The 25717-nt window shown below is 47.7% G+C and overlaps 2 protein-coding genes, 1 non-coding gene and 2 pseudogenes across 3 annotated transcripts; 1 reads left to right on the forward strand and 4 right to left on the reverse strand.

The window, feature by feature from the left end:
- Positions 1–2014: 2014 nt before the first annotated feature.
- LOC136634628 (5S ribosomal RNA) lies at positions 2015–2134 on the reverse strand (annotated as a pseudogene).
- An 844-nt stretch (positions 2135–2978) lies between these two features.
- Positions 2979–8223, forward strand: LOC136634264 (cytochrome P450 1A5-like). The gene is made up of 6 exons (XM_066609700.1): positions 2979–3806; positions 5296–5419; positions 5890–5979; positions 6057–6180; positions 6667–6753; positions 7917–8223. The coding sequence occupies exons 1-6, from the start codon at positions 2979–2981 to the stop codon at positions 8221–8223; spliced, it is 1560 nt and encodes a 519-aa protein (XP_066465797.1).
- On the reverse strand, positions 5566–5638 carry TRNAA-UGC (transfer RNA alanine (anticodon UGC)). Its single transcript has one exon. It is a non-coding gene; the product is annotated as a tRNA-Ala (tRNA).
- An 8134-nt stretch (positions 8224–16357) lies between the features above and the next one.
- Positions 16358–24946, reverse strand: LOC136634450 (uncharacterized). Its single transcript, XM_066609968.1, has 4 exons — positions 24872–24946; positions 24406–24712; positions 21857–22002; positions 16358–16683 (listed from the first exon to the last, which is right to left on the reverse strand). The coding sequence occupies exons 1-4, from the start codon at positions 24915–24917 to the stop codon at positions 16358–16360; spliced, it is 825 nt and encodes a 274-aa protein (XP_066466065.1). The 5' UTR covers positions 24918–24946.
- Positions 17291–17413, reverse strand: LOC136634757 (5S ribosomal RNA; annotated as a pseudogene).
- Positions 24947–25717: the final 771 nt, after the last annotated feature.

A 25717-nucleotide genomic window follows, 5' to 3' on the forward strand; every position in this document is an offset into this window, starting at 1 on the left:
TACTAGAGCATGCTCTGATGCTCTGACCCACCCACCGTACTCTTCCACTCTATTCTCTTTCTTTTTTGAGTAGGGTGTAGGAGAGAGAGGACCAGTGAAGGCAAACGGGCAGATAGATGGAAATCTCTCCTGCCAATGATAACTGCCCAAAAGAGCTGCATGGATGAACCAGCCCTGAAGGTTCAACTCATTTGCCCATTGATTTTAACTGAGGCAGTACTTCCCCAATATGCAAGATGTCGGTTTCAGCTTATGAGGCCAGAAGCCGCTCAGAATCACTATGCACCCACCCCAACCAGTTTATGGAACTCCTTCCCACTAGAGATTTAGCAAACTTAGGGCTTAGTCTTAACCACCTTTCCAGCACTGACATAGCTGTCAGCCAATGTGGTGTGCACTGCATCCTGCAATGGGGAGGCAGTCAAGGGGGCCTCTGCAAGGCAAGGGCATGTTTGTTACCTTACCTTGGGGCTGCATTGAGGCCAAGTCAGTGCTGGAAAGTTGGTTCGGATTGCACCCTTAAGCACCTGCGATGAACGCTCAGTTTTCTCCTTGATTTTTTGTGTTTATTTTATCCTGATAGTTAGACACCTTAATTCCCCTTCTGTAATCTGAACCACTATTTATTTATTAGATTTATATTCTAGCTTTCTCCCTGAAGGGCACCCAACTACTAGGCCCTACTCCCCTTGGCCTGCAGCCAGCTCTTTCCCTAACAGCACCTTTCAGAAGCATTGGGGGACCTTGCATCATGTATGGCTGGATATTAGCATTCAGAGGAAAACATCAATGAATTTGATTTGGGCTCATTCTGTTTTACCGGATGGGAGTGTTGCTCTTTGCCTCCCCCATCCTTTGGGTCACAGCTACAAATTTATGCGAACACAGAAGAACGAATGAATTTCCTCAATGGATTTTGTCCATGGATGGCTTCTTTAATGATTCTTTAATGATTGCTTCGTTTAAAGTGCAATGGTTCAATTAGATTCAGTGTGGCGTCCCAAAGTGAGCTGTCACAAAACACCAGCTGGAATATGCTTGGTAATCATGACTAGTGTGGAAGGGATTGTCACTCCCGAATTGGCCTTTTCAGCCACACTAGACGCTGTTCCAGAACCACCTTTCAGAGCGCAATACCAGAGTCTTTCGAGACTGAAGGTTGCCAACAAGCATGACTGGTCTGATGGGGGGATACATTACCTGAGTTCATGAAAATCCCAAGGACTTGGGTATTGTCCTTGGGTTGGAGCCAGTGCTTGCTATTTATCCAATCGGATTTGGCTGTGGAAGAGGAGGTGGAACTGTATTAAGACACACACACACACACACACACACACACACACAAACACAGCACAGTGTATAAAATGACCTGTTAGATCAACCAGCTGGGAAAGTATACCGTGTCAACTTGTGGTAGAGAAAGATCCAGAGATAGCGAAGAGAAGAGGGAGACAGCCACACTGTGACGGCTGCAGCAGAGTTCCAGACTCCTTTGGAAGATTCTTCATCTGATTCACACACAAAGGTATTTTCTTACTGAGGATACAGTACTATGCACACCTTCCTGGGAAGAAGCCCCACTCAAGGCCGGCACATCTATGAGGTCAGCTGAAGCGGTTGCCTCAGGGAGCAGATTAGTGGGGCACCCATCTCTGTCTTCCTTCTTGCCTCCTATCATTCCCTGGGTTGGAAAAGGAAAAGAAGGGCAGAGAGGGAGTGTGGAGAGGGGAAGAGGGGTGAGCTGAAACATTGGAGATGGGGAGAGCCAGAGGTTGGCATATCATCAGGGGGCAGCTGTTGGCATGCATCCTCAGGAGGTGTTGGTTGGTTGGCAACCTTCAGTCTCAAAAGACTATGGTATAAGCCTACAGCACCCGGTATTCCCAGGCGGTCTCCCATCCAAATACTAACCAGGCCTGACCCTGCTTAGCTTCCGAGATCAGACAAGATCGGGAGATAGTGTTCAGTATAGGGAGATGGTTGGCAACCTTCAGTCTCAAAAGACTATGGTATAAGCCTACAGCACCCAGTATTCCCAGGCGGTCTCCCATCCAAGTACTAACCAGGCCTGACCTTGCTTAGCTTCCGAGATCAGACGAGATCGGGCATGTGCAGGGTAACAGTTGCTGTAAGTTCAACTATACAAAGCTTAGAAACTACTAAAGGCTGCAATCCTAAGCGCACTTTCCAGAGAGTAAGCCCCTTTGAACAAAATAGGACTTACTTCTGAGTAGATCTGGTTAGGCTTGTGCCCAAAGAGTCTTATTAAGAGTAAGGATCTTATTAGTTGATATAAGTCAATGTTCTAAGCAAGCCAGGAGAGACTCATAGATAAGCTAATAAGATACTTCAGTAGCAGCCCCCCGCCCACTAAATTTATATTAGTGCTTTCAAATGAAGAGTTCTCCACTTAGAGGAGGAGGAGGAGGAGGAGGAGAAGAAGAAGAAGAAGAAGAAGAAGAAGAAGAAGAAGGAACTTTTTGACATTCCTTCACTACTTCACTTAGTGAAGGAATGTCAAAACGTTCTTCACTTAGACTTCAAAAGACTTCACTTAGTGAAGGAATGTCACTTAGAAAAAGTTCTTCACTTAGACTTCAAAAAGACTTCACTTAGTGAAGGAATGTCAAAAAGTTCCTTCTTTCAAAGGGGTTCACCACCCAAAAGCATGGACCACCGGCACTGCCCCAGCATAGGATCAGGCTGTCACTCACCATGAACATTCAACGTATACAATCCGGTGGACTCGGTTTATACCCAGTAAATAATAATAAAGCTTGAACAGTTCTTATTTACCTTTGATATTAATTGCAATGCAAAATGGAATTCAGTCAACATATTTCTGAGAGCCGCACATTATATATCAAAGGGACGCATGTGGTTTGTGAGTCGCGGTTTGGCCACCCCTGGTATATACTTAGGTCTATATTTTGTCTAATTTTAGAAGAGTCCCCAGGCCCATAATACTGAAGGTCGCAATGTCACTGCTGGGAAGCCTGGCTGTTCTGTCTGCCGCAGAAGCCCTTGTGGCCATCATTGTCTTCTGTCTGGTCTTCATGAGCATCCGATCCTTCTGGAAGCAGATCCCCCAAGGCCTAAAGAAGGTCCCGGGGCCAATCGCTTACCCGGTGATCGGCAATATGGTGGAAATAGGGAAGAACCCCCACCTGAGTTTGACACAGATGAGGCAGAAATATGGAGACATCATGATGGTCCACATTGGCACAAGACCGGTCTTGGTGCTGAGCGGGCTGGAAACCATCAAGCAGGCCTTGGTGAGGCAAGGAGGAGACTTTGTGGGGCGTCCTGACCTCTACAGCTTCCGTCACGTGGCTGATGGTGAGAGCCTTTCTTTCGGTACCGATTCTGGAGAGGTGTGGCTTGCCCGCCGAAAACTGGCCCAGAACGCCCTGAAAAACTTTGCAGTCTCCCCCTGTCCCACCTCCTCCTCCACTTGCCTTTTGGAAGAGCACGTCTCCAAAGAAACGGATTGCCTGATCCAGAAATTGCAAGAGGTGATGCGTGAGAAGAAGAGGTTCGACCCCTTTCGGTACCTGGTCATCTCGGTGGCGAATGTCGTGTGCGCCATGTGCTTTGGCAAGCGGTACAACCACGAGGACCAGGAACTGCTTGACATCGTGAATCAGAGCGAGGAGTTCGGGGACACCGCTGCCTCAGGGAACCCTGCCGATTTCATCCCCGTGCTGCAATACCTCCCAAGCATGAAGAAGTTTAAGGAGTTCAACCAACGCTTCGTGACCTTCTTGGGGAAAATAGTCCAGGAGCACTACACAACTTTCAATAAGGTAAGGTGAATGGAGGACCTCCAGGTTTAGTCTTGTATAGATTTGAGATGCTCATCTTTCTCCAGCTCCTGGTTCCTTTTAATCTACTGCCCAGTGGCCACCATGATGTTGTTGTTACCTGTATGTTACAGGACTCAAACTTATATCTACTGTGAAACCATGGTGAGTATTCGGCGTTGGCTGCCCGTAAAACAGTCCATACCAGTCAGTGCATTATACAGCTTGAAGCACTAGCAGGAAGACCTGTACCTTCCTCAAGGCATTGGAGCTTCTTCTGCCAATCACCAGAGCAAGTGGTGGGGGAGGTGGAAAAGGGGCAAAACCAGTTGGGGCAGGACATAGATGGGGCAAGGGATGGGGGGATCTCAGGAATCCCCTTGCCAGATCCACTCTTATGGTGTGGTTGCATGCAGACTTATGACAGGTATTTAGCTGTCACAGGCCTGAGTGGACCCATCTGTGCTGCAGAAGCTTACCCCTAGGTAAGAGAATGATTATTCCCTTACACAGAGTTTGGCAACCTTCAGTCTCAAAAGACTATGATATAAACCTACAGCACCCGGTATTCCCAGGCGGTCTCTCATCCAAGTACTGACCAGGCCTGACCCTGCTTAGCTTCCCAGATCAGACAAGATCGGGAGATAGTTTTCAGTATAGGGAGATGGTTGGCAACCTTTAGTCTCAAAAGACTATGGTAGAAGCCTACAGCACCCAGTATTCCCAGGCGGTCTCCCATCCAAGTACTAACCAGGCCTGACCCTGCTTAGCTTCCCAGATCAGACAAGATCGGGAGATAGTGTTCAGTATAGGGAGATGGTTGGCAACCTCCAGTCTCAAAAGACTATGGTATAAGCCTACAGCACCCGGTATTCCCAGGCGGTCTCCCATCCAAGTGCTAACCAGGCCTGACCCTGCTTAGCTTCCGAGATCAGGCACGTGCAGGGTAACAGTTTACACAGAGGAGACCTTCCAAAATTCCTCCCCCCACCACAGGATGCAGAGGTCACTATCTGTCACTGCTGAATCAAGGGGGGGGGGCTAATCATTAACAATGGATTACTAACAAAGGATTTTAATTACAGAAAAAGGGGGTTTTGTATGCTCAGCTGTACCTATCAAAATCCCATGAAGATCAGGGCCAGTCCAAAGCACCCAAGGTGGTCAGTCAAATGCTGCCCCTCTGACTCAGTGGTGCACCGGCCCCTGGCTCCATTGATCCTCTTTCTCCTGCTGCCTGGCTATGAAAATGATGATTGGAATGGAGGAAGAGAGGAAGTTGGTGGTCTCCAATGATGCAGCCAGCTCTTCTCCTTCACACTTCCTCTTCTGAGTCAAACCCTCTTCCTTTTCAAATCCACGGAGGAGACCCTTGGCAGCTAATGTGATGGGCAATGCTGGCACCAGGTGCCCAAGTTCTGGGGGGCAAAACCTACACTACTCTTCGACCAGCTTTGACTAGATCATGTGAGCCAATTGCATCTCTTCTCAGGACAGCATTCGGGACATCACCGACTCCCTTATTGATCAAAGCCAGGAGAAGTCAGACCGAACGGCTAAGCTTCAGCTTCCACCTGGGAAAGTAGTGAATCTTGTCAATGACATTTTTGGAGCGGGTAAGGGCATTTCTCATGGGGTAAACCATTGTCAGAACTGGGCATCCACAGCATGCTTGGTACTAGAGAGATGTCGTCATTGGTGTCAAAAAGGCGTAGGAGCTCTCCAAGTTCTCAGGCAGATGGAGGTCTTTGCCAGTCCTATCTGAGAATGCCAGAGATTGAGCCTGGGACCTTCTGCATGCAAAGCAGGTGCTCTCACCACTGAGCTACACTCCCCTTGTCCATCCCTGTCAAAAAAAAACCTCACCACTTGTTGTCCACCTCCTCCCTTTCTTGAAGACGAATGTCTTAATAGTTGGGCAAGTTCACATAGGAGCTGGTGGTCCTTCCTATTGTCACTGGAGAAGGATTTGGAGGAACAGCCATTAAAAAGAAAACATGGATTGAGCAGAAGGGATTTTTGGAAGCTTTCTGGGCCTGCATCTCTTCTGGTGCCTAATACAACCCTTCTGCACCCATCTGTCTAGGTTTCGACACAGTGACCACCGCCTTGTCCTGGTGTCTCATGTATCTGGTAACTTACCCAGAAATCCAGAGGAAGATTCACGAAGAAATAGGTAAGCCCAAGTCTCTGGAGCTAAAATAGCTTTCTGCAAGGCTGCCATCCAATCTCTCTCCCTTTTCCAACCTGCAGATGAGAACATTGGCAGGGAGCGGAAGCCACGGATTTCGGACCGGACCTTGCTGCCCTACACAGAAGCCTTTATCCTGGAGATGTTTAGACACACCTCCTACCTACCTTTCACAATCCCTCACTGGTAAGCTCTGGGGGTCCCAAGAGAATTTATGCACAGATTCTGATGTCCAAGCTCACGTCAAGTCAGATTTTATCATAGGTGCCGTCCAGGGTGCTTACTTACGCCTACAGAATCTGTTACCCTGTGCGGACAAGGATTGAACCTTTTTGAGTTTTGTAAAAGAAACAAGTTCCTAGTCCTCATGAGTGGAGAAAAGTTGGAAGTTCTGTAGATAGTTTTGCCAGAGGAAAGTGAGATGCAGCTTTCTAGAAACTGAACACAAGTCCTGGCTTGTTATCTATGACTAACATTTCCTGGTCTGAGACTGCAATCCTATCCACACTTACCTAGGAGTAGATCCCATTGAACTTAATGGGAGTTACTTCTAAGTAGACAAGCATAGGATTGGGTTGGTAGTCGCTACAGTCTTCAAACAATTCCTTTTTTTTCATTCCTACAACCCCTTTGTGAGCTTTTGAAATGAATAAATGTGTGTCCTATTTCCAGCACAACCAGAGATACCACCTTGAATGGCTACTACATCCCAAAGGACACCTGTGTCTTTGTCAACCAGTGGCAGGTCAACCATGATGAGTAAGTACCTCCAGACCTTGCAAGGCTAGACATGTTCCATCCATTTAAATCAAGTTCACAAAACTTAATCCCAATTCTATTGCTATTTGCAAAGTATCTTAGCATCTGTGAGCTCACTTCTGTATGTTTATACAGGTATGTAATTGAGAGAGGACCAGGAAAAACTTCTCCTACAACAGAAATGGTGATACCATCTGGAGATGCCTATGAAACTTTTTTCAAAGGATTTGAGCTGGGGAAAAGCATCTGGTTCAGCAAGAGACAAACTGAGAAATTTGCCTAGGGGCTTTGATTAATGCCAAGGTCATCCCCTTTCCCAAGGGCAACCTTAGAGACAGAATTGAGCTCATGTTACATTAATGCTATGATATTGTGCAAATAGCAACACTATGGGGTGAAGTTGAGTTTTGTGGTTGTATAGTCTTAGTGGAGCATGGCGGGGTGCATGGGAGCATCATGACAAGCTCCTGCACTTTAAAATTCACCACTTCACCCCTATGTGCAAGAAAGAGATAAACACAGGCAGGTCAGCCATATCTATTCTTAGCCTCCTCATCAGGGTAACACGAGCATTGAAACCACTGTGAACCTACACACATGTATCTTTCTCCAGAACTCTGAAGATGCTAAGGATAAATGTGCCTGAGATATTTTCAGCGTGTGGTTGGTCTGTGGAACTCCTTGCCACAGGATGTGGTGATGGCGTCCGGCCTGGATGCCTTTAAGAGGGGATTGGACAAGTTTCTGGAGGAAATATTCATTACGGGGTACAAGCCATGACGTGTATGCGCAACCTCCTGATTTGAGAAATGGGTTATGTCAGAATGCCAGATGCAAGGGAGGGCACCAGGATGAGGTCTTCTTGTTATCTGGTGTGCTCCCTGGGGCATTTGGTGGGCCGCTGTGGGATACAGGAAGCTGGACTAGATGGGCCTATGGCCTGATCCAGTGGGGCTGTTCTTATGTTCTTATGTTCTTTTGCTCTTTCTTTACAACTCGAGGACATATGAGGAATGGAGAGAGAGCGTTCCCTATCAACCTGTCACCTGAGGCACTTGCCTCAGTAAGCCTCATGACTGGGCCAGCCCTGATGACCTGTCTTTGAAAGAGACATGCCCGAGGAAGCAAGGTAGCATGCTCTAACAACGCACTTCTCCTTTCAGGAAGCTTTGGAAGGACCCTTTCTCCTTCAACCCCGACCGTTTCCTTATGGCCAACGGGAAAGACCTAAACAAGGATGAGAGTGAGAAAGTTCTGGTCTTCGGCATGGGGAAGAGAAGGTGCATCGGAGAGACCATCGGCCGGTTGGAGGTCTTCCTGTTCTTGACCACTTTGCTCCAGCAGCTGCAGTTCAGCGTCCAGGCCGGGGTGAAGGTGGACATGACTCCTTCTTACGGGCTGACCATGAAGCATAAGCGATGTGAATACTTCCAAGTAAAGCAGCGTCCCCCAACAAAGGCAGCTGAGTGAATTGCAAATATCTATTTCTAGACCAAAAAAATAATAATAATACATTGACTTTTTTTACCACTCTCGCTCTGGGTCTCCTTCCAAATGTGAAGCTTTTGCCAATCCTCTGGGCCGGGTGGGGCTACCAACGAATAACTTGCACATTGATAGCTGTGGCTGGTGAACCAGCTGCTAGAGATGTTTGGGATCATACATATTTCTGTCCCAGGGCTTCAGCCTCTGAAGGGAAAAGCCACATTGGAGACACTCTAGCCCACTATTCTTTTTCTCCTCCGTACTTCCTCTTCTGTTCCATTCTTCCTTTTCAAATCCGGGGAGCAGGAACGGTGGGAGATTGACGGAGACAGGCATCATGAAAAGCTGCTCTCCAGAGTCCTTACCTTCAGAGGTCGGGCAAGTGGCAACAGGGCCTTATCTGTGGTGGCACCTCAATTGCGGCACACACCCTCCAGAGGCACTTGTTTGGCATCAGCCCTTCTGTTCCCGTAGGTGTCAAGTTCAAACCATTGCATCGTATCAAACTTTTGATGAGTAAAGAGGAACCTGATCTCCTTACTGGTTTCTTGCCTGCCTGTTTTGCTGTAACCATTCTGCATTTGTTTGTTTTAAAGACTATTTGTTTTAACTGATGGTATTGATTTCATTCGAAGTGGTTTCATTTTGGATTCTGAGCTTCCCTGGAAACCGCAGGGCAGAAAACGAAAGGGGGAGTCTAAATTTTTAAAAAATAAATATAGCAAAATAAATATGATGTGTGAGTCTTGTACATACCCTAATCTTCCATGAAATTCACAGCAACTGACATGATTACAACCCATTTCCATGCTTACAACAACCCTGCGAGGTAGGTGGGGTTGAAATAGGGACCGTGACTGGCAAAAGGTCACCCATGAGTGAGGGCACAATCCTAACCAGGTCTACCCAGAAGTAAGTCCTATTTTGTTCAGTGGGGCTTACTCTCAGGAAAGAGTGGTTAGGATTGCAGCCTGAGGGCATAAACCTAACCAGGTCGACTCAGAAGTAAGTCCTATTGTGTTCAGTGGGGCTTACTCTCAGGAAAACATGGTTAGGATTACAGCCTGAGTCTCATGACTGAGCTGGGATTTTGCAGAGCTGGTTCATCCATGACGCTGACTGAGAGCATGTATACTCAGAAGTAAGTGCCATTATAGTTAATGGGGGGTTACTCTCAGGTAAGCATGGATAGGATTGCAGCCAGTGACCATTGCCCCAGGCAGCAGATTTGTGGGGTTCTCACATCCATCTACCTGCCTGTGTTCACACTTCCTCCTCCCCTTTAGATTCCAAAAGGAAAAAGGGAATTGAGCAGTAGAGGAAATGTGGAGAGAAGGTCCTAACACTCTAGACCAGCACTCTCTTCTCTTCCTTTTAAAATCCAGGGAGTAGGAGAAGAAGTGGTAGGGGCAGTAACTGGTGCACCATAAGGTAAGGTTGGTTGGCAACCTTCAGTCTGGAAAGACTATGGTAGAAGCCTACAGCACCCAGTATTCCCAGGTGGTCTCTCATCCAAGTACTAACCAGGCCTGACCCTGCTTAGCTTCCGAGATCAGACAAGATCAGGCATGTGCAGTGTAACAGTTGCTGTAAGGTAAGAAGGGATGGAGGAGTTTAGCATGCCATCTCAGGACCTGAAGATCTTCAGCTAGCCAGTCAACCTGGTGTCTTTCTTTCTTTCTTTCTTTCTTTCTTTCCTGGTTTTTAGTAGGGCTGTGCACAAATCTTTTGGTTAGGACTCCTCATGTGTAAAATCTCAGGTGAGGATTAGTGCTACTGATTAGAAACAGAATGATACCTTGTTAGGGGGAAAATAAATTCCCCAGAGAGTAGAGTTCTTGGGCTTCTTTCTTTTAGATTTATGATGGATGGTGGTACAACTCCTAGGACCATTAGTTGGAGGGGGATGATGGCTTCTATTTGGGTTTTGACTAGTCAGAGGTGGAGCTAGAAGTGGTGAGGTTTTTATAGCATTGGGGTTTGCCTTTTATCAGCTGTTTTATAAAATTCTTACTATTGTAAGAGGCTGGTAAGATTTGTGCTATTATCTGCTGAGTATATATTGAGGTTGGGGGAGAAACACTTTTCTCTTTTTTTTATTCAATTTTATGGGGGGGTTTATTCAGTTTTATGGGGGTTTAAAATAAATTTTCTAGTTATATTTTTCTTTGGTGGGAAAATATAACCTTTTCCTTGGATTGGTGGAATTGCCATCTGTTAGTTCTCCAAATATTATTGTAAGGAGGAATTTGAACCTGGGAACCCCTTTGCCACCAGTGGCACTGGAGTTACCATTGAACTCCCCCACTTGGCCATGACACCAGGGAATGTGAGCCTGGGTTTCCCAGAAACCAGCACTCGAACCATGGAGAGGTACATTTTTCTGATGCATTTGTCATGAATGGACTGAAGGTCCCATAGGGGCAAATATTTATTTTCACATTTTTATACTGCCCTTCCTCAAAGGAGCTGGGTGTGTGTGTATGTACCTGGTTCCTCCCCCTCCTTTTTGTCATCACAACAGCCCTGTGAGGTAGGCAAGACTGAGATATAGTGACTAGCCCAGGGTCATCCAGGACGCTTCATGGCTGAGCAGGAATTTGAACCTAGATCTTCCAGCTCTTAACTCTCAAACCACTACACCATCCTGGCTCTGGCTCTATGGCTATTTTCCTTCTCCAGCAATCCCATTCCTGAGAAGAAGAAAAAAATTCATTTAGCATACAAGCTCCGTCTCTATAGGGAAACCAAACCTGTGGTTGAATAACAATCCTGAGATTTGGCCACATAAACATTTGTGCTTTGTCATTAGCCTTAGGATTATATATCAGCAGCTGCCCCTCTGTAAACCGAGGCCTCCATTCCCTTACCTGCACTGTAATTGAGAAGAGCAAAGAGAAAAACAGAGCCCAGCCTAGTGGTAAGTTCTCAAAAGGAATTGGAGCTTCCAAAGCAAGGTGATAACTGGGTAGGGCAATCTCCTCTCCTTTTGTAAATCCCTAATAGATTCTGCATGTCAATTTGTTTTTTTGCAAAGCCAAAGAACATGGGGAATAAATTCTTTAAGGCAAGGCTGGTTCATCCATGAGGCCAACTGAAGCAGTTGCCTTAGGCAACAGATTGGGGGGGGGGTACCCATCTCTCTTCACCTATCTGTTTCCACTGTTCCTGCTTCTCATTCCACTCCCTGGATTGGAAGAGGGGGGGAGGATAGGGGGACAGAGGAAGGGGGGATGTGAAGGGAGGAGAGTGTTGAGTAACAATATTGGAGAATGGAAGCAACAGAGTCTGGCAAGGGGGAGGCTTCAGGAGGTCTTAGGCTTAACCCTGCGTTCACAGTTCGAATTCAGCTGTTCAATTCCCTGCTCTGGGGAGGAAAAGTAAAGGTTGTTTGTGGTTCTCCCATCAAGGGCACACACTTACTGCTGCAAAAATGCTTGTGGGTGAGTCGGTCGACTTTCCTGGTATTGTAAGAACTTGAACACCTTCCCCAGTCCTGGTTTTATAGATGTGTGCAAGCGTGAACATATACACAAATTCTAGCAATTCAAAAAGGTCAGGGCTTATTTTTTTTGTTCTGATTGACTGGAGCTGTCCTAAAGAATGACGATTGAAGCCGTCCCTCCCTTGCCATTTTGAAAGAGAAAATAAGAAGAGCCCTGCTGGATCAGGCCAAAGGCCCATCTAGTCTAGCTTCCTTTATTTCACCATGGTCCACCAGATGTATCTGGGAGCACCCAAGGCAACAAAAGACTTGCATCCTGATTTTAGAAATGGGCTATGTCCGATGCAAGGGAGGGCACCAGGATGCAGGTCTCTTGTTATCTGATGTGTTCCCTGGGGCATTTGGTGGACCACTGTGAGATACAGGATGCTGGACTAGATGGGCCTATGGCCTGAGCCAGTGGGGCTGTTCTTATGTTCTTAACTACAATTCCCAGAATGCCTTGCAGGTCTCTTGTTATCTGATGCGTTCCCTGGGGCATTTGGTGGGCCGCTGTGAGATACAGGAAGCTGGACTAGGTGGGCCTATGGCCTGATCCAGCAGGGTTGTTCTTATGTTCGTCTTGGTGCCTTCCCTTGCATCTGGCATTCTGACGTAGCCCATTTCTAAAATCAGGAGATTGCACATACCCTTTACGGCTTGTAACCCATGATGGATTTTTCCTCCATAAATTTGTCCAGTCCCCTTTGAAAGGCATCTAGGCCAGATGCCATCACCACATCCTGTGGCAAGGAGTTCCACAGACCAACTACACACTGAGTAAAGAAATAGGGAGATGAAATTCTCAAGAGGGCCGATGACTTGGGGCTGTGGAGGCCGGGCAAGACTCACATCTCAGGCAAACTTATTTGGGGTTGACTGAGTTTGGTCTCAGTGCATCAGTGAACTGGAGGAAAGAGGCACAAATGTACTAAAGTACTTCATGCTTCGCAGCATGCCACAGGTGGAGGTCGCAGATGCACTTGGTGAGAATGTATTTTTGTCACATTTGAGGAAGTTCTTGTCCAAACAGGTGTCATTCAGAAGAACAAGGGTCGCCATCTAGAGCAGTGCTTCTCGCACATTTAGCATCAGGACCCACTTTTTGGAATGATAATCTGCCAGGACCCAATGATGTTATGACCAGGAGTGACCTCTTCAAGCAGGAAAATTTTTAACAATCCTAGGCTGCAATCCTACCGACTTACCCATGAGTAAGTCTCATTTGAGATGTCTCTAGGGCTCGCTCTTCTCCACAAAACTCCCATTGTTTGACCTTCTTGGGTAGGGCTATTGCTTTGAGCTTTGGGGCCTGACTTTCCTAGGTTCCCTACATACTGAAATCCATGCATTGGGGAAAAGATGAGCCTTCCCCTTTGGGGAGGAGATGTGGTTCAGTGGCAGGGTGCTTAATGGGGCACCTGTTATCAATGCAAGGTCGGTCTCTGGAAATATCTCCAGATAGGGCAGGGTGAAGCTTGTTCATCTGCTGTCAGCTGGTATAGTTACAAATGACTCAGGATGCGTTGCTTCTACTGATGGCATACTCAGTGTTGGATTGTGTGGGGTAATCTCTATGAATTAGTTGGTGGGCACACCAGCCCTGCAGGAAGAGGTAGAACTAGATGGGCCTTCTATGTAAACTGCTATTTATAACCTGCATTTCTTCAAGAATGAAAACCAAGGCAATGTTCATCAGGATCCCAAGGATCACCCATCCAGACAGTGACCAGATCTAGATCACGTTCTTCAAAAAGGTCCTTGTAATGTGTGCCCTGAGACCATGGGGCTCCCATTGAAGTATGCAGCTCCAGCAGTTCAGGCACAAATAATATTCAGCTCTCGAAATAGTCTGTTTCCTCACCAGTGGGAGGAAGACTGGAGGTTTTTGTCTTAGTTCCCCATTAGAGTGTATCACTGTGGAACGTTCTACCACTGCTGTACCAAATGCCACAGTAATAATCGGCCTCATCTTCAGGGTGGACGTTGGTAATGGTTAAATAGGCAGTGGTCCTGGAGGCAGTGGCAGTGAACCGATCTGGAATCCCTTCTCCCCTGTTGTAACCATTACAGTGCACACTGTAAGGCCTTTGTCCAGACTTTTGTCGAGTCCAGCAAAAAGTGCTGCTCCAGCTCCCATCACTGCTTCTGGCGCAGGAGAGTTTTGTAGTCTGTCCCAAAGACACCAATTCGGAGGCAGGCTGAGTCACTGTTGCTTGTGAACAGACACCTTTCCAAAACAAGACCCAACAAAGAGGTATAATAGCTTTCATTTTCAAAAATATAATTGCACCATACAAACAGATTGGCTGTCTTGGCTATGCAGACATGAACCTTCTCCTTCCTTACCTGACCAATGATTGAGAAGGGCAAGGTAAAAGATAAGCCAGGCCATGGTAAGCTCTGCTCAAGGAGGTCGACTTCCAGAGAGAGACCGGTAACTGGTTAAGAGCGCCCCCCCTTTCCTTTCTTAAAGCCCCCAAATTTAAGAATGGCCCCGGTATGCAAACCTGTTCTGTGTTAATTGGTCATACTTATACCTCACATCTCCACTGAGAATAAATGATGGTCCTAGCAAGGTCAATGACTGTAGGAGAAATCTGCATCAAGGAAGTTGTTTAAGTACAGGCATGTGCCGCTGAACAACCGTGCTGCTTAATGACGGACCGCATATATGACAGTGGTCAAAGCACAATAAAAATGCTGTTAATGAGGGAATTGCATCTCTTATAGCCTGCAGCAGAGTGTCTGTTTACACAACATAGAGACTTTTTTTTTACTTTTAGTGATTTCTAAGCCTTCTTAATGTAATCTTAATGTAATCTGTCAAAAAATTGATATTTTATGTGTTGAACTGTAAATGTATTATTAGTAATTTAGTAACAACTCCGTTTTTGATAAACAGGGTTAGGACTGCTTATGTTTGCTTTTACAGTTTCTTTATGCCTAATAAAGGTTCATTCATTCATTCATTCATTCATTCATTCATTCACTCACTCACTCACAACAGAGAGACTCTTAATGCAAAGAAGGTCTGTCTTCAGTATCCTGTGCAGCTAGCTAGTGTCTGGCAGGGAGTGTCTATTTACATGTCAAAGGCAATAGATTGGACTGAATGTTCACTTAATGACTTGATCGCATAACAACAGGTATAGGAGACTGTATTCCCGTCATTAAGTGGCGCACACCTGTATTGGGGACAATCCTTTGATTTCTCCCAGGTCAAAATGACCGAGTGCTAGCATGACTTGCTCCAGTTAAGGCCAAAGGGGGGAGGGAGTGAGAGAATGTTTTTAGTGTGCCATGTATGTCCGTAACGCAGGACAGATAGGAAGTGAGCTGTTTTAAGTTCTGATTTGCTAAATAGTCCTTTCATATAAAAATAATATTAATGGAACACACAACATGCTAATTCAATGCCACTTAGGCCCAGGAGGGTGAAGGGGTGGTAGGAGAGACTGCTGCTGAAGCCTATCCCCTCCCCACACAACTCAAAGCCCTGCATGGGCTACTTGAATCTGCACCAGCTATTGAGCTGCTACAGATCTGAGAGGACGGCTGCAGGGTGCTACACAGGGTAAGGGAATCAATGTTCCCTTTAGCTGGAGACCCTTGGCTGGCTTGTTAACCCCATGATATTCAGCGGTTGTCATTTTGTCGCCTGCAGCCAGCATAGGATTGGCCTGTCGGTGTCCCTAGAAGGTGTGCAGTGACATCACAACACCCAAACTTGCTTGTATCTAACAGCACAGTCCTCTGCCAGCCATTGAATTCAGTGGGACTTGCTCCTAGGAGACTGTGTCTAAGATTGCAGCCCAACCGAGAGAGTTCTGGTAGTAATTCAGAACCACTGAACTGCCAGCATCCCTTCAATTATTCTGCATTACTCAAGGATGTACCAAAGAGCACATGCAGGTCCAAGGAGGCGCATTGCAATGCAGGAGGTGTACAGAGGGGTAAGGCAATTTAAATTCCCTTTTCTCTCCAAAGCCTCCTGATCAACCCCCCACCCCACCCGCACTGGATTCAGCGTGTCCGTTTCTGGCACGGCTGCACCAGAGGGAGGGGGAACAGATGCTGTGTATTAAACTTATATCTGGTGTGGAAATGAAGGTGGTGCCCATAAAATGGCCAAGAGGTCAACCATCCGGACACTAAAAAGATGTGGATGTCTTTAGTTTCCGCAACCTGAGTACACGTGCTTTGAGGCTATGCTTCCCTAGCCCTGATCCAGTAATGATTCTGGTCCCCATGCCTCCTGGGGTCAGGACCACAGAATGATGCCCCCCCCCACTGAGGAAAATGCCCCCCCCCCCCCCCGCTACTTCTGGAGGCCTTCAGAGGCTCTGGAAGTCCTTCTAATGTAACTTCCATTTTTCTGACAAAAACCAGAAGTGATGTTTAAAGGCCCACGGAAGGCCTCTGGATAGTGAGGGCAAGTGAAGAATGTGGTTGCAGCAGTGGGGGTGTGTGGATGATGATGGCACCCTCACAGACATGGCATCCCCAGGGCATTTGCCCCCTAGGTGCCCCAGTGCCCAGCTCTATGATTTGAGTGCACAGCACACAGAAGTTCAAGCTCTTTAAGGATTTCAGTTCCCCCACTGTGGGGAAGGTTTTTGTCTCAGTTCCCCGTTAGTTTGTATCACTGTGGGACACGCTACCAGTGTTGTGCCAAAGAGCACAGTAATAATCAGCCTCGTCTTCAGCCTGGATGCTGTTGATGGTCAAATAGCCAACATCTCCGGAGGCAGAGGCCGTGAACCGATCCGGGATTCCTTCTCCTCTGCTGCTGCAACCACTACAGTGCACATAGCGAGGGGCCTGTCCAGGTTTTTGCTGATAAAAGTAAAAGCTGCCCCAGCTCCCCCCACTGCTTCTAGAGCAGGAGAGTTTTGCTGTCTGTCCCAGAGACGCAGACTCGGAGGCAGGTTGAGTCACTGTTGCCTGTGGACGGACACCTTGAGACAAGAAAGCAAGGAAAAGCAAAAGCCTTTATCACATTTCCTCTGCCCTGAAAGATTGCAGAGTCCACCATTTTCCAAGATACATAAATAATGTTATGTTTTATGACAGTTGCCTTGCTGGGAGTATAGACACCTGTGCAAGGTGGGTCTTCTGTGCTCTTACCTGAGCAATAAGAGAGCAGTGTGAGGACAAAGAGGACCCAGGCCATGGTGCAAGGCAGAAGGAGGTGGAGTTCCTGAGGGTAATGCGCTTCTTTAGCTAGGGCCTCTCCCCTTCCAGTTTAAATCCCCCAGGAGGGGAAGAGGAGCTTGCCATGCAAATGATGTGGCACCCATTGGTTGTAATGGGCATGGCCTATCAAGAGGTGTGATGCTGGAGCCAGGCCAGTGCCCCGAGTTCAAATTGGCTGGATGGTTGGCAACCTTCAGTCTTGAAAGACTATGGTATAAGCCTACAGCATCTGGTATTCCCAGGTGGTCTCCCATCCAAGTACTAACCAGGCCTGACCATGCTTAGCTTCCGAGATCAGACAAGATTGGGAGATAATGTTCAGTATAGGGAGATAGTTGGCAACCTTCAGTCTGGAAAGACTATGGTAGAAGCCTACAGCACCCGGTATTCCCAGGAGGTCTCCCATCCAAGTACTAACCAGGCCTGACCCTGCTTAGCTTCCGAGATCAGACAAGATCGGGAGATAGTGTTCAGTATAGGGAGATGGTTGGCAACCTTCAGTCTGGAAAGACTATGGTAGAAGCCTACAGCACCCGGTATTCCCAGGAGGTCTCCCATCCAAGTACTAACCAGGCCTAACCCTGCTTAGCTTCCAAGACCAGATAAGATCAGGGATGTGTAGGGTAACAGTGACAGTTTCTTTAAATGATGGACATTTCGTCAGTGCATTCAGGGTGGTCATGTCGCATCTACACCAGCACTCGCAGTGGGTCAAGGGAAACCAGGAACTGTGGCTGGATCTGCCTGTCACCTGGCAGATCCCAGGAGTGATGGGCGTCAGTGGCGTAGCTCGAGGGGGTGCAAAGGACTAAGTTTGGCAGGCGCCTGAACGCACTGTGAAAGCAGCCCCTCCCCTTTGGAGCCATTCTGGGTGGGTGAGAGCATTTGCTTCCGTTTTGCTCCCACCGCCCGGAATGGCTCCAAAGGGGAGGGGCCGTTTGCATGGCCCGCTCCGGCGCCTGCAAAGCTTAGTCCTTTGCACCCCCTCGAGCTACGCCACTGATAAGCATGCAATGGAACTTGCAGGGTTAGAGTGAATAAATAGCAGCGGGTGCTGAACCCCATTTCTCACATCCAATCCCTCTACAAGGATACCAGTTAGGACTCAAGAAACTGTGTGGGAGTTTTGGGGGAGCGCAAACATTAACCACCTCTTCCAAAGACAGATCTCCCCCCAGAAATGTCCTCTTGACTCCACATTGGTGTCACATGAAGAACATGATGTGGAGAATACATCCTTGCCTTGGGACTTGTACTGCCACTGAGAAGACCAAAAGTATCTCAGAAATGACTCTGAGGGTGAAGACTGGCGCTGTGTTTCAAAACCCTTGTCTGCAAGGGAAAGTGTTCATATCACACCCCCTTTGCAGGCAACATCTCCGCTCATAAATGTGTGGAAGGGTGATGGCACACCTTGGCCCCACCTCCATTTGATGGGTCAAGACTTTTACATAAGAACATAAGAACAGCCCCACTGGATCAGGCCATAGGCCCATCTAGACCAGCTTCCTGTTATCTCACAGCGGCCCACCAAATGCCCCAAGGAGCACACCAGAAAACAAGAGACCTGCAAGGCATTCTGGGAATTGTAGTTAAGAACATAAGAAGAGCCCCACTGGATCAGGCCATAGGCCCATCTAGTCCAGCTTCCTGTATCTCACAGTAGCCCACCAAATGCCCCAGGGAGCACACCAGATAACAAGAGACCTGCAAGGCTTCCTGGGAATTGTAGTTAAGAACATAAGAACAGCCCCACTGGATCAGGCCACAGGCCCATCTAGTCCAGCTTCCTGTATCTCACAGCGGCCCACCAAATGCCCCAGGGAGCACACCAGAAAACAAGAGACCTCATTCTGGTGCCCTCCCTTGCATCTGGCTTTTGCACAGAGGCTGTGTTCATCCAAGCAGCCACTATGCACCTGGGCTCTGCATTCATCAAACATCTTGGTGAATCATACCTGTTAGCTCACGTCAAAGCCAGCCTCTTGATTTACCTTCATTTACTAAGCAAAAAATGAGATTGACTGAAGGAACAATGCTCTCCAGGCAGCCTCAAATTCCAACCTTTTTAAAATGAAAATAAGAACATTATGTTAACTGGCCAATAGAAATAGTTTATTTTTTATTTCCCTTCTATAATTTTGGCTTGCAAACCAAAGAAGAGGGATTGCAGATGTTTCAGAAAGTGCATCTGACATTATAAATAGCTTTCTTCCTTTTTTTCAGGCCACCTCTGTGACCTCCCTTTGTTTGGAGAGTTAGAACAGACAAAAGAAAATATTTACTCAGCGTGTGGTTGGTCTGTGGAACTCCTTGCCACAGGATGTGGTGATGGCATCTGGCCTGGATGCCTTTCAAAGGGGATTGGACAAGTTTCTGGAGGAAAAATCCATTACGGGTTACAAGCCATGATGTGTATGCGCAACCTCCTGATTTTAGAAATGGGCTATGTCAGAATGCCAGATGCAAGGGAGGGCACCAGGATGCAGGTCTCTTGTTATCTGGTGTGCTCCCTGGGACATTTGGTGGGCCGCTGTGAGATACAGGAAGCTGGACTAGATGGGCCTATGGTCTGATCCAGTGGGGCTGTTCTTGTATTCTTATGTAATATGATCATGGGAGGTAGATGAGCTAATAGCTCCCCCTGCAGGTTGAAGGCAGCAGGCATCGCTTCTGTTTGGTTATTGATTTAGAAAAAGAGAAGTTGCACCCTTAAGGGCAAAATATTTCCAAAAGTGGTTAGAGAAGTGGCATCACTAAGATTTGCATGATCTGGCACAGGAGGCCAGCGTGACATGGTCATGGTGGACCTCCTCCCGTGCAGTGGGAGGGGTAACGCCAGTGGTGAACCTCCTGTTATACTTGATGGGTCAAATGCCTAGGTGCAAACCTTTAGGACACTGCAGAAGCTTCTTTGAGGCTCCTGATGGGTCAGAAACTGTGCTTCCGTCTTTTTCAGAAGCACAGGTTAAAGCCTTGGGGAAGCTTCCGGAAGCTTCCCTAACACAGTTTACGGTTGCACGAGGTTCCAAGAGCCTCAGGTGAGTGGGAGGAGTGGATTTGCACTCGGGGGGGGGGGGTGGCAACATCCTGCAGGGGTGCCATAGTGGACCTTTGCCCCGGAGCGTGGAGCTCAGGAGGTCTGCCACTGGGTAATGCCCCAGGCAGAGTGCATGGTGATGTACCATCGCCCCACCCCCACTGATTTTTTTGGCTATAACTTTTGATAGAATAGAGATACATCAACGTGGTTTGTTTCCTTGCATTCTGCATGAAATTACACACCAAATGATACGATTATATACAGTGGTGCCTCGCAAGACGAATGCCTCGCACACCGAAAAACTCGCAAGACGAAAGCATTTTTGTGATTTTTCTGGTGAATCGCAAGACGAATTTTTCTATGGCCGTGCTTCGCAAGACGAATTTTTAAAATTAAAAAGTTGAAGTTTTGTGCTTGAAATTTTTGAAATCCTCTGTACAGTATGTATGCCTTTAAGGAGCACTTAATAAACACTTTGTAAACCAAATTTGACTTTGTTCTGACTTTTTTTGCCCATAGGAACGCATTAATTAAATTTCAATGCATTCCTATGGGAAACCGCGCTTCGCAAGACGAAATTTTCGCAATACGAAACGACTTGCGGAACGAATTAATTTCGTCTTGCGAGGCACCACTGTATATATACGATCACCAAATGATATGTAATGATATATCATATATATATATATAGTATATAACAGGATGGTATTATTCAAAAATACCAAGGTTTTAAAAATTTTGGGCAGTAGTGGTGTCATTCCCGCTTCCTGTGTGCACTACCCGGTGCGGCCCACAACCCCCTAGCAATGCCACCCGGTTAGAGTGACAAACTACAGAAGCAACAATGAACAGTGCGTCATGATCTTGTGGGTGGCTCTGAGAAGGACCACATTCCCCTCTATGAATCTGTGCTTCTCCCCACTCTGGGCTCACATCCAAGTCAGCCTCTTGACTGATCCCCTTGCTCCACTTCTTTCCCCCTCTCACCCACACTGTCACATGTAGTTTCACAACACACTCGTGCCCCCCCTCCCCGGATAGTGCCAAGATAAAAGGGGGTTCAAGGATAGGCAGTGACCTCTAAAAGCACCAGGCAGGTTGTTTTTAAACAATAATAATGAAAAGTTTAGTGGTAACTAAAAAGGGGATGAGGGAAAAGCAGAGAAAGAGGCAGTCAAATTCTATACCTGAGACCCAAGTTCAACATAAAGTAAAACACGATTCTATCCAAGTCTTCCCTGACTCAAAGAAGACACTTGAAGTCAGAATCCAGCTCTCCTTAGGAGTGAACTCTGTCCGAGTTGGACAACATCACAGCTTGCATGAGGTCCTGGCTGGCTTCTTGCAAGTCAGAATTGCACCTGACATCTTGGTTGGTTGGCAAGCTTCAGTCTCGAAAGACTGTGGGGTAAGCCTACAGCACCCGGTATTCCCAGGCGGTCTCCCATCCAAGTACTAACCAGGCCTGACCCTGCTTAGCTTCCGAGATCAGACAAGAGCGGGAGATAGTGTTCAGTATAGGGAGATGGTTGGCAACCTTCAGTCTCGAAAGACTATGGTAGAAGCCTACAGCACCCGGTATTCCCAAGCAGTCTCCCATCCAAGTACTAACCAGGCCTGACCCTGCTTAGCTTCCAAGATCAGAGAAGATTGGGCAAGTGCAGGGTCTCAACCCAACTGGTCAGCTCTCCTTTATCCCATGGAACTGGGAAAGGGGAGATTTCTTCAGGAGAAGGTTGCATATTCCTGACACCATATTGCAACAACTCCGTTGTATGACTCAAGCAGTTTGGGCACTGATTCTATTCCCCCTTCCCTGGCATTCTCCAGATCCCCGATCTAAGGAGGAAGTGTGAAGGTTTTAGTCTCACTTCCCCATCAGATTGTGTCACGGTGCAACTTTCTCCAGCTGGTGTTTTCGTACAAAGCACAGTGATAATCAGCCTCGTCTTCAGCCTGGATGTTGGTGATGGTTAAATAACCAACGTTCCCCGAGGCGGTGGCAGTGAACCGATCTGGGATCCCTGTTCCCCTGCTGCTGCAACCATTGCAGTGCAAAAAGCGAGGGGCCTGTCCAGGTTTTTGTTGAAAAAAGAGGTAGTTGCCCCAGCTTCCACCACTGCTTCTTGTGCAGGAGAGTGTCGCTGTGTGTCCCAGACTGGGAAGCGGGTTGAGTCACCATGGCCTGTGAATGGACACCTTGATAAAAGGGGAGGAAAAAGAGCCTTTAACACATTTTCCTCTGAACTTGGAAGCTAAGCAGGGTCAGGCCTGGTTAGTACTTGGATGGGAGACCGCCCGGGAATACCAGGTGCTGTAGGCTTCTACCATAGTCTTTCCAGACTGAAGGTTGCCAACCATCTCCCTATACTGAACACTATCTCCCGATCTTGACTGATCTCGGAAGCTAAGCAGGGTCAGGCCTGGTTAGTACTTGAATGGGAGACCGCCCGGGAATACCAGGTGCTGTAGGCTTCTACCATAGTCTTTTGAGACTGAAGGTTGCCAACCCCCTCTGCTCTAGAAGATGACTCAATACCTTATTTCCCATGGTATGTACATAATATCAACTGTTTTGCTGTCAGTAGATGCACCTCTGCACGGTGAGTCTTCCGTGCCCTTACCTGAGCAGTAAGTGAGCAGTGTGAGGAGATGGAGGGCCCAGGCCATGGTGGAACAAACCAGGAGTTTGAGTTCTTGAGAGAAAAAGGTGTCTCTCTAGACAGGACCTCCCCCCTTCTAGTTTAAATCCCCTAGGAGGGGAAGGGGAGAGAGTCCTGCAAATTAACTGGCACCCGTTTGTTTTACTAGACATGTTCTATGACAGTGGTTGCCAAAATTGTGACTGCTGCATAACGAGAAACTGGTCCCTGTTTGGAACCAGACTATGAGGTTCCACCTCATCGCCTCATGACTTCTAGTTAGATCAGGGGAGGGGGGCCAGGGATGCTCTGGTCAGTGTCTATTGCCTGGTATCCCTGAAAGCTGGGCAGCAGGTTGTCCAGGCAAGACACGACTGTCCAGAGCATCCATGTCCCTCGATCTAACTAGAAGTCATGTGGTGATGTGGCGGAACAGTGAGCTCTGCTCACGGGGCAAAAGGGATGCTGCAACCCCGGATCTGGCCCCTGTGAGGGGGTTTGCAAGGCCCTGGCCTATGAGAAGGTGTGACACTGGATCCAAGTCAGTGCCCCAAGTTTGCGTGATGACCATTTCTTGTAAAGATGGAATTTTCCTCAGTTTAGGGAGGCTGGTGAAGTCACACACCTGTGGCATCACTCCCAGTGGTCCAGGGAAACCAGGAACTGTGGCCGGAAATTGCTGTAGCCTTGACTGTCTCACAGTAATAGGACTTCAGGGGGAATTTCCAGTGTGAGGATCGTGTATAGCAAGGGGTGCTGAAGCCCATTTCTCACATCCAGTTCCTCCATCAGGATACTGGTGGGGAGTCAAAGTATGTGTGTGTGGGGGGAGGGGGGATTGGGGGGACAATTTACAAGAGGAGAGCAAATGCCAGGAGGAATGCTGGACATTCATGGATCTTGAGATTGAGGGCATATGCATTGTGTTACTTACTTGGTTGGCAACCTTCAGTCTCGAAAGACTACGGTGGAAGCCTACAGCACCCGGTATTCCCAGGCGGTCTCCCATCCAAGTACTAACCAGGCCTGACCCTGCTTAGCTTCCAAGATCAGACAAGATCGGGAGATAGTGTTCAGTATAGGGAGATGGTTGGCAACCTTCAGTCTCGAAAGACTATGGTAGAAGCCTTACAGCACCCGGTATTCCCAGGCGATCTCCCATCCAAGTACTAACCAGGCCTGACCCTGCTTAGCTTCCGAGATCAGTCAAGATTGGGAGATAGTGTTCAGTATAGGGAGATGGTTGGCAACCTTCAGTCTCGAAAGACTATGGTAGAAGCCTACAGCACTCAATATTCCCAGGGAGTCTCCCATCCAAGTACTAACCAGGCCTGACCCTGCTTAGCTTCCAAGATCAGACGAGATCGGGAGATAGTGTTCAGTTATAGGGAGATGGTTGACAAACCTTCAGTCTCCAAAGACTATGGTAGAAGCCTATAGCACCCAGTATTCCCAGGCAGTCTCCCATCCAAGTACTAACCAGGCCTGACCCTGCTTAGCTTCTGAGAACAGATGAAATCAGGCATGTACAGGGCATGACCAAGAGCTCTGGGCAGAATGAAGAATGTGACAGGTTGGTTGCTAGATCAGTGGTGCCCACAGAGTTCTGGCACCGAAGCGACAAGGAGGAATCCTCCAGAAAGGGGTACCTGCTCCTGACCTCACGTCTCAAACTGCCCAGTTGTGTGGCTCAGGCAGTCCAAGCACAGATAAAACTGATATTTTTCACGTCCCCACCTTTGGGAGTAAGAGGGAAGGTTTTTGTCTCACTTCCCCATCAGTCTGTATCACTGTGTCACATGCTCCCAGTGCCGTACCAATTAGCACAGTAATAATCAGCCTCGTCTTGGGGCTGGACGTTCGTGATGGTTAAATAGCCGGTGGTCCCAGAGGCAGAAGCAGTGAAGCGATCGGGGATCCCTTCTCCCCTGCTGCAAGCATCATTGCAGTGCACAAAGCGGGGTCCCTCTCCAGGACTCTGTTGATACCAGCGATAATAGGGCTCCCAGCTACCAGAACTGCTTCTGGAGCAGGTGAGTTTCACCGTTTGCCCCACAGACACAGACATGGAGGCAGGTTGAGTGATTGTTGGCTGTGACCAGACACCTGTACAAAAGGGGGGGAAAGATCCAAAAGCCTTTTTAAAACACGGTTTCTCTGCTCTCCAATGCCACAAAATCCACCCTCATCATCATATTTAAATGGTATGAATTGCTTTGTTGTGAAGACATAGACCTATGAAAGGTGAGCCCTTGACACCCTTACCTGAGCTGTGACTGACAAGTGTGAGGAGAAGCAGGACCCAAGCCATGGTGAAAAGCACAACCAGTCAGACTGATTATCAGAGGAAAGAAAGTCTCTCTGGTTAGAAGGTTTTCCCCCTTAAATCCCCTGGGGAGAGGGGCGGAAGAAAGAACAGTTAGGCATGCAAATCAGTTCACACCATGGCTTTTGATCAGGACTTACTTTGCAGCCAGACCCATGATCAGGGGTAAGAGTTGCATGAGGACATTTTCTTCAAAGGAACAGGAAGTATCATTGATATATACTGGATATTAAATTGAAGTGTCAATCACAGTGGCAGGGCTGACCCAAGACTTCCCGATGCCAGAGGTGGCCTGCCAAACGCTAACCCCCTTATCCAATAGTGTGTCAGCCTCAGTCTCTTCCACTCTCCAGTGCTCTAGTTCAGCATTCTTCTCTCTGTTCCTCTCTGGACCCCTCTTCAGGGAGAAAGTGAAGGGTGAAAGACAGAGATGGGAGATCCTGATGAAGAGATCTGAGATGGGCAACTGTTTCAGCTGCCTCATGGATGGGCTGTCCCGGCACTGTGGTCTGAGTAGGGCAGAGCTGAGGGTAGAACACTTATTAACTTGGTCAATCACAGGTGTGCTGGTTCCCAGAACTGTGAGAGCAGAAGGATTTGCAGGGTGGGAATCAACAGGTAATGGAGGATGCCGAACCCTGCTTCTTGCTTCCAATTCCATCATCATACCAGTTAGGATCCAAGCGTGTGCGATGAGTGACCCAGACAGAGAACCGTGAATTGTTGGGGAAGGACAAGTTGATCAGCACCTTCCACTTGCTGGGACTCTCCCAGAGTGTGGTTGG

The sequence above is a fragment of the Tiliqua scincoides genome, chromosome 14 (assembly GCF_035046505.1).
Source record: "Tiliqua scincoides isolate rTilSci1 chromosome 14, rTilSci1.hap2, whole genome shotgun sequence".
NCBI lineage: Eukaryota > Metazoa > Chordata > Lepidosauria > Squamata > Scincidae > Tiliqua > Tiliqua scincoides.

What these genes read in the sequence shown, in the direction of transcription:
- LOC136634450 (XM_066609968.1), bottom strand. Translation starts at nt 24,917, where the DNA reads ATGGCTTGGGTCCTGCTTCTCCTCACACTTGTCAGTCACAGCTCAG. An exon ending in ACTTGTCAGTCACAGCTCAG is followed by an intron (nt 24,713 to 24,871) that starts GTAAGGGTGTCA and finishes CCTTTTGTACAG; the next exon opens with GTGTCTGGTCACAGCCAACA. An exon ending in TGGTACGGCACTGGGAGCAT is followed by an intron (nt 22,003 to 24,405) that starts GTGACACAGTGA and finishes CAATGGTTGCAG; the next exon opens with CAGCAGGGGAACAGGGATCC.
- LOC136634264 (XM_066609700.1), top strand. Translation starts at nt 2,979, where the DNA reads ATGTCACTGCTGGGAAGCCTGGCTGTTCTGTCTGCCGCAGAAGCCCTT. An exon ending in ACTACACAACTTTCAATAAG is followed by an intron (nt 3,807 to 5,295) that starts GTAAGGTGAATG and finishes ATCTCTTCTCAG; the next exon opens with GACAGCATTCGGGACATCAC. An exon ending in CCTTTCACAATCCCTCACTG is followed by an intron (nt 6,181 to 6,666) that starts GTAAGCTCTGGG and finishes TCCTATTTCCAG; the next exon opens with CACAACCAGAGATACCACCT.